Source organism: Biomphalaria glabrata, chromosome 11 (assembly GCF_947242115.1).
Source record: "Biomphalaria glabrata chromosome 11, xgBioGlab47.1, whole genome shotgun sequence".
In the NCBI taxonomy this organism is placed as follows: Eukaryota; Metazoa; Mollusca; class Gastropoda; family Planorbidae; genus Biomphalaria; species Biomphalaria glabrata.
Window position 1 is genome coordinate 33,970,611 of NC_074721.1, and position 14,948 is coordinate 33,985,558.

General features: G+C 35.8%; 2 protein-coding genes across 2 annotated transcripts in view; one reads left to right on the plus strand and one right to left on the minus strand.

Moving 5' to 3' along the window:
• The window catches only part of LOC106066378 (thrombospondin type-1 domain-containing protein 7A-like), a 259,155-nt gene extending 257,120 nt beyond the window's left edge, over positions 1-2,035 (minus strand). The window contains exon 1 of the mRNA XM_056003832.1: positions 1,672-2,035. The gene's annotated coding sequence lies outside the window, so the exon portion shown is untranslated. The remainder of the gene's footprint in view (positions 1-1,671) is intronic.
• A 263-nt stretch (positions 2,036-2,298) lies between these two features.
• LOC129928969 (uncharacterized) lies at positions 2,299-3,414 on the plus strand. Its single transcript, XM_056045577.1, has one exon. It carries the CDS (start codon positions 2,299-2,301, stop codon positions 3,412-3,414), a length of 1,116 nt encoding a protein of 371 aa, XP_055901552.1.
• Positions 3,415-14,948: the final 11,534 nt, after the last annotated feature.

The following is a 14,948-nucleotide window of genomic DNA, read 5'->3' on the forward strand; positions in this document are numbered from 1 at the left end:
AGCATAACGACCAACCACCTTTACTCTCAAAATGTATGTAAGGTAACCATTTGAGTGGATTCAGGGACGTCCCGGAAAATTCTTTCGTTCCAAATTTTCGGAAATCCGAACTTATCACCCTTATACATACATACTTATATATTCCAATAGTCATATATATATATATATATATATATATATATATATATATATATATATATATATATGATAAGATAAGATAAGAAAAGATAATTTTTATTGGTTTAAATAAAAGGAAATAAGGCTTATCTTCGAGACTGAAGATTAATGAGGAATGCAGTATTCCCCGTGGCTAAGCCACATCCAGCGCAGGCATAACCATTAAAGTTGATTAAGGCTTTCTTTTCGCTTTCTACTAGCCGGATATGACCCGCGCCCTCGGGCCTTAGTTTGGGTATTACTGATCTACTAGATTGAATTTAGATTGATGTCAAAGAAATAACTTCAAAATTGTCTATTTTGCCATGACAATAAAAGAAGCGTGTGAAAATGGGTTTACCCGTTGAGCCCACATAGCCATATCAAATCTAAAAATACACTGAAAACGGGTTTACCCGATTTGTTATCAAGTTTCCTTTTTTTAATAGAGCTGCAATTATGTACTTTTTGTCTAATAATAGAGCTATCCGGTTGTGTGAGAGATATTAAACATATACTACGGTCTTCACCATGATCCAAGGAACATTTATGCCAAGTTTTATCAAGATTGGTCAAACGGTTTTGATTTCTTTTCGGGACATACATACATACCTACATTCATACGCCTTACTTTCTGCTTCATATATTAGATATCTATCTATCTATCTATCTATCTATCTATCTGTATGTAAGTATGTATGTAAGTATGTATACTATGTATATATATATTTAAAGCCCGCTCAATTATTTATCTCTTTTTTATATTTTCCAACGACATTTCCATTCTAGATCAGATAACACGAGTTAACCCCCTTGATAGCTGATTTTCTTGTTATGAGTGAATATTGAAAAAAGGAATAATATGAAATACAATATTTTGTCATTGGTTGTTAATGTGTAGTGTGTTTGTATGTGTGTGTATTATGATTAAGTCTTATAAAGTGTGTCGTTAGAAAGCGAATGTCGTGTGTCGGCGTGTGATTTTCTTACTGCAGTTTGTGTACCATGTATAAGTGTGTACACACATTTTAATATTTGCATTTACGTACAAGAGGTTTAGCTGTTATCTATGCAATACATTTTAAGCTTCTGTCCATGCACTCATACGAGATCTCGGCTGGCCAAGACATCAATACGCTTTATCTTGAAGAAAAAAAAAGCACATACCTTTTTTTTTTTAATGGACAATAACAGAGCCTTATGGAACTGTCATGAAAATTTACTAGCTTATATAATTGTATGGCTTTTTTGCTATGTACATCATAAACAGGTCAAATATTCATAATTTAACACGACTTAACTCGCTTATAGACGGTTTCGCAATTTTTCGCAATTTATTAATTATCGATCCTGTTAAGTAAAATAGAATTGCATTACTCATACATAATGTATATAGTTTACTTCCTATGGGGATTAGAATAACATTTTAAAAAAACGATCTGGTGTACTTTTGAACATAGCAAACTATCACTTTAAAAGAATTCTTTTAGTAGTGCACTGACCTATGTCACTTACCAATATAGCTGAATAATAAGCCTTTAAGTCGATGCGAACATTATCCAGTCATTAGCAGAAGATGTAACAGCCAGTATACACGATATCCCCTTCCAGCGTTGGCAGATGAGAAAAAGAAAGTAACAAAAACCAAGAAAAAAAAAAGAAAAACCCAGAACAAACACTTTCTAAAAGCCCTGACCCTCAGAGCATGAAGACCGAAGATATAGGTAATGTCTAGAAGTGTAGATATGTCCACATTTTTTTTTGTTTCGTTGTCTCTCGAATGTTGGTGTTGTGTTGACTCCGGTTTTTTAATATTTTTTTTTTGGCCCGCAACTCACTCTTACTTTTGCTATGTACTCACGTAACTGGCGTTAGGGTGATCGTCGAGGGGGTAACGCGTGGGGAGGGGGGGGGCGGGAGGGATTGCCGAGTTGGCAAACACACACCACCCTCATAACTCCACGCGCTCACGTGCGATTACACAGACGCACGCGCGCGCATAGTGCACAGCTCGCGCCCGGGTTGGCAACAAATACTGAAGAGGTTTATATTTCTCACACTCGCTTCTCTCTCTTTTACTCTCTTTTTTACTCTCTTTTTCTCTTTTCATAAGCAATCAAGATATGTTCTGAGTACACGTACATGAGAAATACTTTCCTCTTTAGTGTACATGTACTCATCTTTTGTTGTTTCAATACACTCTTAAACAACAGCACATCTTACATTAGTCTACATGACTGCAGCCCACCTAACTTCAGCCCACTTTACTTCAGCCTACCCTACTTGAGTCCACCTTATTTCAACCATCTTACTTTCAGCACACATAACTTCAGCCGACCTAACTTCAGCCCACCTAACTTCAGCCGACCTAACTTCAGCCCACCTAACTTCAGCCCACCTAACTTCAGCCCACCTAACTTCAGCCCACCTAACTTCAGCACACCTAGCTTCCGCCCACCTAACTTCAGCCCACCTAACTTCAGCCCAACTAACTTCAGCACACCTAACTTCAGCCCACCTAACTTCAGCCCACCTAACTTCAGCCCACCTAACTTCAGCCCACCTAACTTCAGCCCACCTAACTTCAGCCCACCTAACTTCAGCACACCTAACTTCAGCCCACCTAACTTCAGCCCACCTAACTTCAGCCCACCTAACTTCAGCACACCTAGCTTCAGCCCACTTTACTTCAGCCCACCTAACTTCAGCCCACCTAACTTCAGCCCACCTAACTTCAGCCCACCTAACTTCAGCACACCTAACTTCAGCCCACCTAACTTCAGCCCACCTAACTTCAGCACACCTAGCTTCCGCCCACCTAACTTCAGCACACCTAACTTCAGCCCACCTAACTTCAGCCCACCTAACTTCAGCCCACCTAACTTCAGCACACCTAGCTTCCGCCCACCTAACTTCAGCACACCTAACTTCAGCCCACCTAACTTCAGCCCACCTAACTTCAGCCCACCTAACTTCAGCACACCTAGCTTCCGCCCACCTAACTTCAGCACACCTAACTTCAGCCCACCTAACTTCAGCCCACCTAACTTCAGCACACCTAGCTTCCGCCCACCTAACTTCAGCACACCTAACTTCAGCACACCTAACTTCAGCCCACCTAACTTCAGCACACCTAACTTCAGCACACCTAACTTCAGCACACCTAACTTCAGCCCACCTAACTTCAGCCCACCTAACTTCAGCCCACCTAACTTCAGCACACCTAACTTCAGCCCACCTAACTTTCAGCCCACCTAACTTCAGCCCACCTAACTTCAGCCCACCTAACTTCAGCACACCTAACTTCAGCCTATCCTACTTAACTCCACCTTATTTCAGTCTTCTTACTTTCAGCCCACTTTACTTTAGCCTATGTTACTTCAGCCCACCTTAATTCAGTCCATCTAACATATTCTCAAATTTTATCAGTCAAACTTACTAAAGCTACTTTTCCAACTTAATTCTGATACTTTTTCAGACCACCTTAATTCAGCCCACCTTAATTAAGATCATATTAATTCAGACCATCTCAATTCAGACAACCTTAATTCAGTCCACCTTAATTTTCAGACCCCCTTAATTCAGACCACTTTAATTCAGCCCACCTTAATTCAGCCCACCAAAGTTCAGCCCACCTTAATTCAGTCCACCTTAATTTTCAGACCCCCTTAATTCAGACCACCTTAATTCAGCCCACCTTAATTCAGCCCACCAAAGTTCAGCCCACCTTAATTAAGATCATATTAATTAAGACCATCTCAGCTCAGACAACCTTAATTCAGTCCATCTTAATTTAAACCCCTTTAATTCAGACCACCTTAATTGAGACTCTTTAAATCAGCCAACCTTAATTTAGACCATCTTAATTCAACCCACCTCTATTCAGACATCCTGAATTCAAACCACCTTAATTCAGACTACCTTAATTCAGACCACCTTAATTTAAACCACCTTAATTCAGTCCACATTAATTCAGCCCACATTAATTCAGCCCACCTTAATTACGCCCATTTTAATGATGCTTAATTTATGTCGGCCATGTTACATCAGATCACCTTACATCAGCTCATCTTACCCAATGAATGTGTAAGATCGCAATCATTTCTTTTCATTCCCATTGCCGTCCTCTCCTATCTTACATAATTATCTTACACCACACCAGCCTACCACTTTCAGCCCTAAACATTTACACGTAACTTGACCGTTGGCTTTGTCGCTGGTTTAACCTGTTCCTCCAGCCATCAGAATTAAGTCGTTTGTATTTTACTTGAATACCCACTTACTCAATTTAACATTTCAATAAAACACAGAAAACTTTATTATACTTCATGACACATATCACACACTTGTTTCTCTATTTGTTTCGGTCATTCCAGCATTAGGGTTTATTAAAAGAAATTTCTATCAATAAAATAAGAACATAAAACTAAAATGTTATTTAACTTTGGTTAGGCATATAATAGAATATGCATCCTCTGTTTGGGACCCCTCAACTCAAGAAAATATTAAGAAACTGGAACTGACACAAAATAGAGCAGTGAGATTCATAACAAACGAATATTCACATTTGACTAGAGTAACACCTTTAGTAAAATCACTAAATTTAGAAAGCCTTCAGGACAGAAGACTCAAAAGTAAAGTGGCAATCTATACTATAAAGTAGAATGTGAGGTGTATGTATGTTACTTATAGACATCAAAACCGCTTGACCAATCTTGATAAAACTTAGCAGGAATGTTTCTTAGGTACCAACTTAGACCTTAGTGTATGTATTGTAGCCCTAAAACAAACTTAAGACCCTAAAAAAAAAATAAAGTTATCTGACTCTATTACAGCTATAGTATTTTATGGATCTAGGCCATGTCTACAATGTTGACATAGAAAAGATCGAAAGGATTTAGACCTAGATCTAATTTTTAGAAATACACTTTGCGCAGATAGTTTTTTACTTTGACACATGAAAATACAAAAGAAGATCCATTGATTTTATTATATAATAAAATTAACCTTCAATTTTGTGTTTCAAAAGCATTTTTTGAATTAATTAGTTCGTTATATCTGTGACTGCAGATTTCCTGACAAGCATTCTTTCATTAGACAATACCGTAATGAATCGCTTACTAAAAATTAATTCGTTTAATTGTTTACTTTATAATCCCATCCCTAGATCTAAAACTTTAATTCAACTCTAAGATGATAAAACTTCTCTTAGCACAGATAGTTTTATACTTTAACACATGAACATACTAATTATAGTCCATTCATTTCATATTTTGATAAAAAAAAACTCTCAAATTTGGTTTTCTAAAGCATTTTTAAGAGACTACATTCGTTTACGAAAGCTGCGAAGACGAGTTGAAATAGTCCTAGATCTATATTCATTCATGAATCGCGTATTAAAAATTATTTCGTTAAATTGTTCACTTTATAATCCCATTCATTTAACAAAGCTATCGCTCTTTTAATAGATATGAATGTATCGACTTCTGGTAAACCCATTTTCGCAAAACTAATTTTATTTTCGTAGCGAAAGAGAAATAACGTGAAAGGATCATTAGCTAAGTTTAACATACATCTAAATCCAATCCACTACATTAGTAAACACAAACTTAGACCCGCAGGCCACGGGTAATGCCAGGCTAGTTATACATAAAACACTGAACCATACTCTTCAAATACAAAAACAAAATCAAATAAAATACTCAGAAAGACACAAAGATAAAGGCACATTCCTCATTCCATTTGACAGGAATAATTTGTACAAGTACTCCTTCTTCCCTAGTGCTATTAGAGCACGGAATGGGTTGCCTGAAAATCAGTGACTTGGGAGAATTTATGTCATTGGTTAACATAAATGACGTAATCATCTTCTTTTTGAAGTAATGTCTGTATTATATAAGATAGGATTCAAGCATACATTGCAACTGACATATATCTGTACAAATAGATTATACACACATACAGACATTCATACGTGACACCCAATATCAGCTTTACCAAACATCTTACATCATCAAACTTCACAACTTGTAACACCACTAATTATATTTGTTTACACCCACATGACATCCCTCTATCTTACATCATATCTCTTAACATCTTTTATCAACCCACTTAACATTCTACATCAACCAACTTAACATCTTACATCAACCAACTTAACATCTTACATCAACCAACTTAACATCTTACATCAACCAACTTAACATCTTACATCAACCAACTTAACATTTTACATCAACCCACTTAACATCTTACATCAACCCACTTAACATATTACATCAACCCACTTAACATCTTACATCAACCCACTTAACATCTTACATCAACCCACTTAACATCTTACATCAACCCACTTAACATCTTATATCAACCCACTTAACATTCTACATCAACCAACTTAACATCTTACATCAACCCACTTAACATCTTACATCAACCAACTTAACATCTTACATCAACCAACTTAACATCTTACATCAACCCACGTAACATCTTACATCAACCCACTTAACATCTTACATCAACCTACTTAACATCTTACATCAACCAACTTAACATTTTACATTAATCAACTTAACATCTTACATCAACCCACTTAACATTTTACATCAACCAACTTAACATTTTACATCAATCATCAACTTAACATTTTACATCAATCAACTTAACATTTTACATCAACCCACTTAACATTTTACATCAACCAACTTAACATTTTACATCAATCAACTTAACATTTTATATCAACCAACTTAACATTTTGCATCAATCAACTTAACATTTTAAATCAATCAACTTAACATCTTACATCAACCAACTTAACATTTTACATCAATCAACTTAACATCTTACATCAATCAACTTAACATTTTACATAAATCAACTTAACATCTTACATCAACCCACTTAACATCTTACATCAATCAACTTAACATCTTACATCAACCAACTTAACATTTTACATCAATCAACTTAACATCTTACATCAATCAACTTAACATCTTTCATCAACCCACTTAACATTCTACATCAACCAACTTAACATCTTACATCAACCAACTTAACATTTTACATCAATCAACTTAACATCTTTCATCAACCCACTTAACATTCTACATCAACCAACTTAACATCTTACATCAACCAACTTAACATTTTACATCAATCAACTTAACATCTTACATCAATCAACTTAACATCTTTCATCAACCCACTTAACATTCTACATCAACCAACTTAACATCTTACATCAACCAACTTAACATTTTACATCAACCAACTTAACATCTTTCATCAACCCACTTAACATTCTACATCAACCAACTTAACATCTTACATCAACCAACTTAACATTTTACATCAATCAACTTAACATCTTATATCAACCCACTTAACATCTTACATCAACCCACTTAACATTCTACATCAACCAACTTAACATCTTACATCAACCAACTTAACATTTTACATCAATCAACTTAACATCTTATATCAACCCACTTAACATCTTACATCAACCAACTTAACATTCTACATCAACCAACTTAACATCTTACATCAACCCACTTAACATCTTACATCAACCAACTTAACATTTTACATCAATCAACTTAACATCTTACATCAATCAACTTAACATCTTACATCAACCCACTTAACATCTTACATCAACCCACTTAACATCTTACATCAACCAACTTAACATCTTACATCAACCAACTTAACATTTTACATCAATCAACTTAACATCTTACATCAATCAACTTAACATCTTACATCAACTTAACATCTTACATCAACTTAACATCTTACATCAACTTACAGAATAACATTTTCTCCCCACACTTTCTATAACATTGTTGAGAAGTGCCAAAGTCTCCAAGTAACTAAAGTGTTGAGCGTTCAATATACTTTTAATAATACCTAATCTTCCTATGTGTAGTTTTTAAACACTCTGTGTTTTAACTTTAATTTAAACCCAGCTCCACCATTATCACTCTAGTTCTCCTCCAAGGCTCAACTCTTTAAAAACAAAACTATATCTTCACTTGTATAGTTTTGACAAGAGGATTAGCCATAGAACAAAAAACTAAATCTAGTTTAAACAGAAACAAATAATGAAAACAAAAACAAACACCTTTCAAATTTATTATTTTTTTTCCACATTTACTTTCCCACATTCCAAAACGAAAGCATTATGAAAGATAAATAGAATAACTCTGTTTCGTCTGTCTGCAAGTGCCAAAGGAAATCGTTGCCCTCTTACCTCTGAACACGATCTGTATCGAGCAATCTGATTGGCCCGTAGTCACTTCTGTCAGTGTGGATGTGTTGTTGTTTTTAAAGAGTCCCTCGCTTGTGTAGTCTTCATTCGTTTATTTTGACTCCAACTTTTGAAAGTCTGGATGTTACTTTATTTTCATTAAAAACAAATATCCAACCAAGAAGAATATTAGAGTAGAAAGAAATGTTGTTATTTTAAATAAAGAAATTATTTGTGCTATAATTTTGGATTATTTCCATGCCCTGGTTCAGGCAACACATTCAGTGCTCGGTTAAAATTATAAATGACATATAAAATGTACACCAGAGTATCAGCTTTTTATTTTGATTGCATGATTTGTTTTTCATTGTAAAATTTGTGGGAACAGATTTTATTTTTTCAAATGTGTCAACAATGAGCGCCTTTTCTAGTGTTAGAACAACAATGAAAGTCTGTGTGCGGTGGTTCCGATTTTAAACATTATGCACCGTAGTGCCCTGATGAATATTTGGGCTACCTGGTTTTCCACAACTTTTCATGTGAAAAAAAATGGTTTTAAAGTCGTGAATATATGTATATATATATAATAAGACTTGTCTTCGAGTCCGAAGACTTAAGTAGTATGAATACTTCCCGTGGCTACGCAGCCCCATCTTCGACCTGAAACTTTACCACCCCCATATATATATATATATGGGTCTATGTCAGACATAGAACAATCGTAAGTGACATGTCGGATCAAACGACTAGGATTGTAATGATATTTGTATAATTATAAATTGGTGGATATTCAAGGGCAGTAACTTTTTACTTAATCTATACTGACGACTTTCGTTGTTTTTGTTTGTAAGACACAGATGAGCCTTTGATCAAACTGATGGGTCAGTAACAAAAATGTGGTAGAAGAAATTCTTCAGTTTCAATTAGAAAATGTGTTTTGTCCAAGGAAATAAAGCAGACAATTACCTAAAATAACACTCATTTTATACAAAGCTTCTAACAACTCACTCTCTCATCTCGGATGAAGCCGAAAGTTTACACAGTTTGTACACCTATTAAATGCACCCGACAACACAAGAATCAATAAAAATAATAATCAATTACTTCATTAATTATTGGTAATTAATTAATTTGTTTGGTATCTCAAACAAGGGAAAGAATTAGTACTTGACTGAAGTAGTAGTATAGGTTGTATTAGTCCTTTTTTTACATCGTCGTCAGAGTCTTACTGAACACAGAGTGAGACGAGACTTTAGAAACTAGAGAGAACTATACAATCTTTCACGTTGATTGGCTCTCCACTAGCAGAGTGGCTAGCGTGTTGGTCTGAGAGGCTTGAGACAATAGTTCGAATTCAGATAGTTCCAATGTTTTTCTATCGTTCTAGCTGCTTTGTTCGATCTTTAATTTTTTCTCCAGATTTTGATAGAAAGGGGGGGGGGGTGCAGGCTTAGACACTGTTGGACCCAGGGCCGCTTTTCTGATTTTACGCTTCTATCTATCTATCTATCTATCTATCTATCTATCTATCTATCTATCTATCTATCTATCTATCTATCTATCTATCTATCTATCTATCTGTCTACCTGTCTACCTGTCTGTCTGTCTGTCACTATTCCTTTGTATTTCCCGTAATGTGTTTTTCTGTTGATTTAATAGCCCGTTTATTTCTGTTTTGTTTTTTAAATCAAACGGGATATTTATACTACATTCTTTAAGCATTATGGTACAGTCAAGAGCTCGAAATCAGGTAGTTCCCCTCTTTTTCTATCGTTCTAACTGTTTAGTTCGATCTGTAATTTTTTCTCCAGATTTTGATAGAAGGGGGCAGGCTTAGACACTGTTGAACCCAGGGCCGTTTTTATGCTTCTATCTATTTATGTATCAATCAATCAATAAATCTATCTATCTATCTATCTATCTATCTATCTATCTATCTATCTATCTATCTATCTATCTATCTATCTATCTATCTATCTATCTATCTATCTATCTATCTATCTATCTGTCTGTCTGTCTATCTATCTATCTATCTATCTATCTATCTATCTATCTATCTATCTATCTATCTATCTGTCTACCTGTTTGTCTGTCTATCTATCTAACTATTTATCTATCAATCAATCAATCAATCAATCAATAAATCTATCTATCTATCTATCTATCTATCTATCTATCTATCTATCTATCTATCTATCTATCTATCTATCTATCTATCTATCTGTCTACCTGTTTGTCTGTTTATCTGTCTGTCTATCTGTCTATCTATCTATCTATCTATCTATCTATCTATCTATCTATCTATCTATCTATCTATCTATCTATCTATCTATCTATCTATCTATCTATCTATCTGTCTATCTGTCTATCTGTCTATCTATCTATCTATCTGTCTACTTGTTTGTCTGTCTATCTGTCTGTCACTATTCCTTTGTATTTCCCGTAATGTGTTGATTTAATATCCCGTTTGTTTCTGCTTTGTTTTTTTGAAATCGAACAAGATATTTATACTACATTCTTTAAGCATTATGGTACATCACTTAAAGAGTACATGCTTGATCTGAATGACTACATGTAGTTTTATCTCAAATGTGCTGCAATTATTTTAATGACTAACAATAAGGGAATACGCCTACGTTATAAATATATATTTTTTCTTCTTTATTACACTTGGCAATCAATGCTTCTGGTGGGAGGACATCAGATGTTGTAACTGACACCAAACGTCTAAGGCTAGGAGCACACTACACGGCTTGGACCGAAATCTCCCCTACCTAATAAACGTTTTAGCAATGTTTGTCCGAGATTTAGCGAGAACTGTCTAGATAGTGTCCTTTTGTCTTTATGAATTTTTGTGAGATGAATTAAGAAAAAATAAATAACTTATTAAACCTTGGGATTGATGCCTTTCTCGTAGCAGTGAAACTGATGATAACTAGCTAGTGGGAATGTGTCCACTTGGTCACGTGGGCCTCTGAGTCCTAGGCGCCAGAGACCATCGAGTCAGGTCACAAGATAAAGGCACTGATATTTCAAAGCACCTAACGGTCTAGTGGCAAAACAGCGCTGTTTTATGTCGTAAAGTATTGCGGCAGTGCAAGGCTGTTTAGGTGCCGGGCTGCGATCTTCGAGTCTATTTGCGAGACATGGCTATTTCAGGGCGCTAGAAATCGACCATCGATTCTAGTAGTAAGACACAGCTGTCTTTTGGCGCGAGATCACTGTTTCATTTGACAGTTACCATGTAATGTAAAAGATTGCTTGCCTTTCTTCATACCTACAACCGCTCTAAGGCTGTGATGGGCAAACTTTTTTAGCCATGGGCCTAAAACGTAGATTTAAAAAAGATTGGCGGGCCATAATATAAAAAAAAAATAGAGAGAATGCAGAAATCTTGTGTTAAATATAAGACTTTCAGAAATTAGCTAATGCCATGTATGAATTCAAGCTGCTAGTGTTTTGATGACATTTCAAATAGGGAAATAATTATTCTTAACAGAAGCTATTCATCGTCAATCTATTTCTGCCACAAATTTGTGTACACTGCTGATAAATATATGAAAATGTAAAAATTGCAAAATATTATATGAACTAGATTTTACATTTGATAAACAAGAATTCCGCAAGCCCCTTTAAAGGACTCAATTTTAGAAATAATTGTTTGAGGTGATTATTAGCTTGAAGTTTAATTAACTTATGCTGCATGTCCAGTCTCGCCTACTTCACCAAACTCACTAAAAGATATTATGAAAATAGGAACATCTTTTTCAACAGTATGAAAGTCTTAAAATCTCCTTTCAAATTCACTTTCTTCATAAGTTTGTTTTCCTTCACAGCAGACAGTGAATCTAAAGTCGTGTAATGAGACAAGTCATTTTAGCCGGCTGATTTGTAAATACAAAGTTGTTTGAAGCCTTTGAGGTGTTAACGACGTCACCAGCATGATAGCCCATCACTAATTTGAAATTTTGGGCCTGTTCTGAAGTATTGTCTTTAGAAATACACTATCGAAGGTGTATTGACATTTTTTTTTAAATTTGAATCAGTCCTGTTGCAGAAAGAATATGAAATTCCTCACTTAGAATAGAAGATGAAGCAACGTGTCTCAAAATAAAAAAAATTAATTGTTCTAAAAATTTCTAATAATTCTGTTTAAACTCGATCAGTGTACAAATAATGGAGATCTAAGAGTTTGTAACAGCATTGGATGTTTACCCTTTCTAAAACAAAATGTCAGCAATCTAGACCTCCTCGTCCGCACTCTTTGCATTTATTTCAAGGGGATCTGTGGTTGAGATGCTGAAACCGCTTGTCTACGGGCTAGACGCTTGGCCTGCTAACGAAAAGGATCAAGTTTGAATATGATTTAAAAGGAGAGTTGTTTTTTATGAGCGCCTAAAGGCAGCATTAAACCTTCTCTCAACCCCCCCCCACCCCCGGTACCCACAAAAACACACACTGATCCACGCAAGAGATTGACCATAGCGCACTGACCATGCGATAAGCAGGAAATATTCGCTAAATAAACGCAATTTTGACGCTCTTCCCACAGTTTGAGAAACGCTCAGATCGAGAGTAGAGAAAGTTCATGCATTGATTCATTTCCAAACATCATCATGTTGGTAAACTGTGACACACATTATATATAACTGTAGGCTATTTATACAACGTCATGTCTACCCTACAGCTCCAATAGAGTGTAGTTTTATAATGAAATGTAGACTAGCAGGACGGCAACTCCAATCCAATTCTGTATTGTTTCCTCAATTTACATTTCATTTTGTAATTGTCAATTTCAGAGTTTTTACAATTACTCTTTAACTATCGTGAAGTTTAATTTCCGGTTAAAACTATAGCCTTTTTTTTTCTTTGTTTATAACGTCCTTGACCTAAATGGTGTTACTAGAGCCGGAATCTCTCCCTGAAACTTCGCTCTGCCCGACAATTATTTCATATACTTTCCCTCCAAAGAGACCGATTAGGTATTCTATTGTATAGCGATGTAATGAAAACATACGATCAACGAGGATCAAACATGTACTGTTGGGCTATAAATTCACTTTATTTCCGGGAACAATGAACTGTTGACATTGTTCAACGTTAGGGTTACAGTCAAATAGAGCGGCAAGAGTGTATTCATACGCACTTTGTTTGTCGGCTTAAAATAGTGCGTATTTGAGCGAGCTATTTTCTCAGAGCATGAATTCATTCACTACGCTATGTCACAATAGAATGTATACAATATAACTAGCCTTGACCCACCGGCTAAGGCCTATAATAGAATACACATCATTAAGTACACCATTGTCGGAGAGAGAATCAACAAATAGGTCTCTCTCTCTCTCTCTTTCTTTACTTCTGTGTTATGCTCCTTCGTTTTGGAAAGCTAAAATGATCAAAAACAAATTTTTAATGTTCAAAAAGAGGTTATAAAAAGTATAATTATTAATCGATTACATATTTAATTTTGCACCGTGGTGACATTTGACTTGGATTTTTTTTAAGCCTGCAATGGGCGCTACATGCCCTCCTTAATTAGAATACGATAAAATAATATCCAGTCGTAAGTCCAGCCCCATGAGACCTGACAGCGCGACTCAATGATACCCAAACTTCCGGCCTGTGACGCTGTGCTATCTGGCTCCTTAAAACTTCAGGTTACAGGACATTATTAAACTTCTTTTGATTTTCTCCATTGGCATGTAAAAAATAATAAAAAAATATATATTTCCCCCTTTAAGACCTTGAGATACTTAGAGCAGATGATGTTAAGGTAATGTGTTCTCTGGCCAACGGTTAACGAGCAGGGTGTTATGTGGCCAGCACAACGACCAACCGCCCAACTAAAATAAGGTACCGTTTAAAGTTAAAAGGGGGGGGGGGGACTCAGCGGCACCCTAAAATTCCCATAATTCAAAATTCGTCTTTAGCGAGATTCGAACCTAGGACCCCAGGTTAGGAAGCCTATATATAAATACATATCCGCACTAACCATGTTGTTATTATTTTACATCTACAGATAAAGAGAGCGAGAGAAAAAAATGTGTTTCCCAACGAATAAAGTGGCAGACTTAATTCTGTTATGTGTTTATAAGTTACATTTGTAACAATCTATTCGTCTGTTTCTAGTTTATCTTTTATTTTTCTGTTATTCATATCTGTAAGAGTTCCAACCGGATACGTTTTGTAATTAGCTAAAATTAGCCATCTGACGTCAGATGTCTCGTTTTTCATGAATTCAAGACGGGGAGAAAAAAAATACGATATTTTTTTTCCTCTAGCTATTCATACGCCAACTGTTTCTCTTCGCGTATGACGTATTGTTATTGGCACGGGCGGTGCAAGTATGCTGAACTTATTCTATTCCCACTGTGGCGTAACGAAGCCTCCTCCCCACCCCCCACCCCACTTTTTTTCAACGCCCCACTGTAGTTACAGGTAGGTCAGACCTGGGGTCTGCTGTCGATGTTAGGGTGACTTTCTCCCAGCATCGCTATGTATCAACGGAGCAGGAAAGATACACAAA

Coding starts and splice junctions, on each gene's coding strand:
- LOC129928969 (XM_056045577.1), top strand. CDS start 2,299: ATGAGAAATACTTTCCTCTTTAGTGTACATGTACTCATCTTTTGTTGT.